Consider the following 5470-nt stretch of genomic DNA (forward strand, 5'->3'; position numbering starts at 1 on the left):
GAGAAATTCACGTAACAGCTCAGGTTTAATTGCGCAAATCGCACAGATAAATTGCAAAGCACAAATTCAGATCCCTGTTTGTTTCCAGGCGGAACCTTTCTTCCGCATGACGGCATGCTCTACCGTACACACTGTAATATAGCCGCAGACTGACGACTACCTTTAAAAAAAATACGGCAAGCCATTACTTTTTTTTGGATATCACATGTTCAATCTTCTCTCGTTAAAATACCAATTTTGCGTTTGCAGGAGACCAAGTGAAGCAGCAGAGGTGTAAATGCGAAAAGTTTCTGCACATAAATATCCTAGGATGGAAATCAAATGATTAACTTAAACCTGTAAATGTTCTTTCAAAACCCGTTTCTATTCTCTATGTGTTAAGATATACCATATCCACTTTTTGAGCTGGTGAATCTTTGGTGTTATCTTTTATCAATCACTCAAAAGTTGTTCTCTTTTGCAACCATCTGACCTCTGGAAAGTACATCACTTGATTTGGCTATGTTGCATAGTTATGTCTTAGCACAATGACAAATTGAAGATAGCCTACACTTACAACATTCTCTAACAAATGCAACTTCAGGAGAGATTTTTTAGCGACCTTCAGCTGGGATTGAGGCTAGAACATTAGTCTCCTAGTCAGAAGAGATTTACAACAGATTTGAGAGTAAAAGGAGATAGGACTTTTGAGTTTTGGTGTATGATAGTGGTTAAGTTTGTCATGAATGGATAATTCAACATTAACTTCACATGACAAACCCAGGATGATCTTGCAAGAATTGTGTCTAATAATAAATACCGACGATCTGTAGACTTTCAGCTGTCATTGTTGTGATCATAAATTACCCAAGACCAAATCATTTTCATTCACTGTTTATGTCGCCTAACAATCCTATAATCAATTGAGCCTTAAAAAAATTGATACTTCAAAACGGCTTTGTTTAAATAAAACTTGAACACAAACACAGATTTCAAGAATATTTTTTAATTTGTTTACAATTAAAAAAAGGCTTAACACTGAAAGATATCCAGCTTTTGTTCACTACACAGCTGCACAGGCATTCATTCCTCCAAATTTGATATATACTTTATATTGTTAAAATCCCATCTTGCTGTGAATTTATACCCCAAAATTTAGACCTGGCACAACAGGCGAATGTATTTAACTACCTGGCAGAATAGAAAACTAGCATTACTGTTAGTCCTGAGAGCCAGAGTTGGAAAACGCTGCATTACTCTAGATGGAGTTCAGGGTGCGGTTTCAGGATGCTTATATTATATTATAAGGGTGGGGATACTTGCAGTCAGTTGAGGTCACTTGAGAAGAGGTCACTTGAGTGATGAAATGTTTCTCTCTCAATAAAAGTTGTGTCTGGATAAACTGATTCAACTTTCTGTGATCTTATCACGTATTTCACAGCTGAAGGACTACACACCAGTACAACTGCATCAGTCTCTCTCAAACTGGGAAAAACTGTAAAAGCTTTTCCCACAACATGAGCATATAAGGCAGTTCTGCTTAGATGTGTCTACATTGCTGGTAGTCATGCTGAATTCAAATAAACTTCAATCATGGGTGCTGTTGGTTATGGAGCTGTATTCATTAACTGTCATCTCTCCTATAGTTGGCAGTTACCTTAAGTCTGGCATCAATGTTATGTCTAGGCTCCTAAATGTCATGCCTTTGGTTGCGTAATGAGAGTCCTGTATCCTTTTTTTGCCATCCACTTTGTCTATGAGAGACGCTCCTTTGCCAGATGATGTGTTTCCTCTCGGCAAACAGGACTAAGGTGATATTCCACACTGCGAGAAACTCCATCAGCAGCATTTGTGGAGGCATTAGAGCATCCAGGTATGGGAGATGCAGTATCATCACTCGTCTCCATCTCCAATGTCCACAGCTGGTTTTGGTCTAAAGTTCCTGTACCGTGTTCATCCACTGACTGGTTTAGGGTGCGAAAGCCCTCACCCTCTGGCTCCACCTTTACTATCAACACTTGCTCAATACCTCTTTCGCTGTATCCAGAGCCAGGCCGCTGCTCCTCTAAAGTTGGCAGCTCAGTTTTGCAGACTATCGGGTTCGCTGACTGCTGCTCCTCATGCATCTTGTAGACCAGGTGGTGGGCTTCCAGAAGTGCTTTGCTCTCTCCTTTTGAGAAGACCAGGTGTGAAAAAGAGAGTAAAAATTCAGCACTTATTGGATTAGTGTTTCCTATGTGATGCTATGCAGCAGCGGTGCTTGGGAGTGAATTGACCCATAAGTCTACACAAGGGATCCACTGATATCAAATTTTCACTGTTGATACCCATTGTGAGTAGAAATCTTTAAAGTACTGTCCAAAACCAAGTACTGGTCTGATTCATTACTTTTCACATTAGTAGTCTGGGTTCAATAGGCCAAATAATTGAGATAAAATTATTATTTTTTTCACCATTAATGAAATATGGGCTTCATGAGTCAAAACATTCAACAAAATCAAGCCATTTTGCTTTTAATACTGCATTTAAGTCTTGGGTGCATCTCTAGTTTAGACTGGTCACACCGTGTAAACAGCATGTCAGCTACATGAAACCTATGCCATGGTTGGTGTCCAAACCAGGTCTGACATTAAAAAGGCATTAAGTTAGAGGCAACTTATGTGAACAGAATATTCATTCTGTTCACATTCAGCTGGAATCTTAAGCATAGTTTTTCCATCCACTAGGTTTGTGTTGTTGTTGGGACAGCAACTTTCAGTCTTTCCTTTTTCATCGTATCATACATTTTTACCAAATCAATAAATGAAACAAAAAGACTTGAAGCACAAGAAGACAGAGAAAGGTTACAAAGGTGACTGTAGAACATCGATGGGATGCTTACCTACACAAACCTGGTGTAGATGACAATTAAAATAAAAAAGGTTTCTGTTGAGAAACTCATGACTAAAAAATAGCACACCCAGAGCAGACCAGGGGTTAGTTTCATTTCTGTGACTGTTTTGACCCAATGGATCAGCACATTTTCTTTAGCAGTTCTAAATGTCTTGATTTGGTGCTACACAAAGGATTAACACCTACAGAGGGAACACTGCTAGATAACTAATCATTGGAGCCATCATAGTCATCATTCCATTCCACTATCCAAGCCGCTTATCCGAAGTCGGGTCACAGGATGCTGGAGCCTATCCCAGCAGTCACTGGGCGGCAGGTGGGGAGACACCCTGGACAGGCCGCCGGTCCATCACAGGACCGACACACACACACACACACACACACACCACAAACACACACACACACACACATTCACACCTAGGGACAATTTAGTATGGCCAATTCAACTGACCCACGTCTTTGGACTGTGGGAGGAAACCGGAGCACCCGGAGGAAACACACACAGACACAGGGAGAACACGCAAACTCCACACAGAGGATGACCTGGGATGACCCCCCAGGTTGGACAACTCTGGGGTTCGAACCAAGGACCTTCTTGCAGTGAGGCGACCATGCTAACCACTGCACCACCGTGCCGCCCCATATTCATCATCATCGGACAAATTTTGTTACATGAAAAATATTGAATAATTTCATTCTGAAACATTCTCATTTTACAAAAGAAACAATTATTTCTTTGTATATGTCATTACTACCCTTTAATATAAGGGATTGTATTTTGTGTAAGGTGTCAGTTTGTCAAAATTTATGAGACTTGGGTTACATAGTGGCAACTGAATTTACAACTAGTATATTATTAAAATTACCACATTTTCCCTTTCTCTAATAACCTGTTAACATTAAAAAGTGGGGTCCATTTTTTTTCCGAAAAGGCAAATATTTCTTATGTGAATGAAAACACTGTTGCCTTTTTCCTTACCGTTTATGTGCGTCTTCATGTGCCCTTTGAGGCTACTTTTTTGATTGAAGCACCTCCCGCAAATATGGCAACCATATGGCTTCTCACCTGTATGAATTCGTAAATGTCTTTCAAGATGTCCGACACGTTCGAACACCTTGCTGCAGTATGAGCAGACAAAGGATTTCTTTGGTTTCACCACCTGAAAATATCCACTTCTCCTTGGTTGCTGGTGATTCAGTGAGGGCCCCTCCATGCCATGTAAGCTTGAGTGAACAGTGCCATCGCTTGATATGAGGAGTGTGTCTGAGGACCTGTACTGCTGTTGGGAGATCATCTCATCCTGGAGATCCCCATATGGCTTTCTTGCGAAGGGAAAAGAGCTGCAGGAAGCTTCAGCCATTGGCGGAAGTAACGGTGTAACTCTAGCAAAGGGTGCCGAGTTCGTCCCTGAGCTACTGAGATATTCAATGCTTCTCATATCTGGGTTGTTCTGTCCATGTAGTCCAGACATCCAGTGCAGACTGTCCCTTTCAAATGCTGTGATATCAAGGTTCTCTAATCCTTCCCTCGTCTGCTCATTTCCTCCCTGATAAAGTGGTTGTGCTGCATCTTCTTCAGTCGGCTCGGACTTCACCTGTATAGGTGTTGGGAGTGTTTCCTCATTCTTCAAAAGATGGTTTTCCACTTCATTCGATTTCTCGTCCTCAGGTTGATGTTGAGTATCATCAACACAGAGATTCCCTGAATCAGGAGCCTGTCTCTGTTCAACAGCTTGCATTTCAAAAGCTGTCTTCTGAATACCTGTAGAGATATTAAAAAACAATCTGTCATAGGTATTATTGTATTAAACAAACATTACCAGGCACATTAGAAAGGGCAAAGCCTGTAACCATTGGTCTTTTTATAAGTTGAATAGGAATAGTGTCTTGCGTCTTCACAACAACAACAACAAAAAACAGTCCAGTAGCCCCGATTTTGAGTCATACATCCTTTTGTCAGAAAAGGCACACAAGCCAATAACTCATTCGAATCTACTTACATTCTTGTTAATGTAGATGAACTGTGAACCACAGACGGTTTCTGTGAGTTTAATGTGGCTTTTACAACCTAATGTCTCAGGAATGCCAACTGCTGGGTCATTTCAACACCAAAGTATCAGTCAGATGAAATTCAATCAGTAACCGAGGTCCTACAACTATTCACTGGGAGAGAACATGGGTTGGGGATTAAACTATAGATAATTACACTGGTAATAATTTTCATACGCAGTTTAAGAACAATCTGCACCAACTGCAGCACACAGACACCCTCTTGAAAAGATTAGCCCGACCTAAGATTAGAAAAAGTTTATGCGAGAGCTCTCAGAGGTCTCAGAAATCAACTGAAGATTCAATATGTGATTGTTTCACTGCTGCATGACAAGAAAAGCCTTGTGATATCAATGAATACTCAACACAGTCATCGGGACACTGTTAACCTGCTGGAATGAGAACACATCCTCTGTCCCAAGGGCACCTAGAAATTATCTAGGAAGCAGCCCGACATTCCAAGGGCCATACATTGCCCTCAACGCAATTGTTTAATTGAAAGCTATCCCATGTTCCCCCAATCCTATGTTACCGCAACATAATTAGAAAA

General features: G+C 40.8%; 1 protein-coding gene across 1 annotated transcript; it reads right to left on the reverse strand.

The window, feature by feature from the left end:
- Positions 1 to 975: 975 nt before the first annotated feature.
- LOC130124253 (zinc finger and BTB domain-containing protein 49-like) lies at positions 976 to 4304 on the reverse strand. Its single transcript, XM_056293707.1, has 2 exons — positions 3851 to 4304; positions 976 to 2149 (listed from the first exon to the last, which is right to left on the reverse strand). The coding sequence occupies exons 1-2, from the start codon at positions 4230 to 4232 to the stop codon at positions 1734 to 1736; spliced, it is 798 nt and encodes a 265-aa protein (XP_056149682.1). The 5' UTR covers positions 4233 to 4304; the 3' UTR covers positions 976 to 1733.
- Positions 4305 to 5470: the final 1166 nt, after the last annotated feature.

This window comes from Lampris incognitus, chromosome 14, assembly GCF_029633865.1.
Source record: "Lampris incognitus isolate fLamInc1 chromosome 14, fLamInc1.hap2, whole genome shotgun sequence".
Lineage (NCBI taxonomy): Eukaryota > Metazoa > Chordata > Actinopteri > Lampriformes > Lampridae > Lampris > Lampris incognitus.

What these genes read in the sequence shown, in the direction of transcription:
- LOC130124253 (XM_056293707.1), bottom strand. Translation starts at nt 4,232, where the DNA reads ATGGCTGAAGCTTCCTGCAGCTCTTTTCCCTTCGCAAGAAAGCCATAT. An exon ending in CATGAAGACGCACATAAACG is followed by an intron (nt 2,150 to 3,850) that starts GTAAGGAAAAAG and finishes TCTTCTCAAAAG; the next exon opens with GAGAGAGCAAAGCACTTCTG.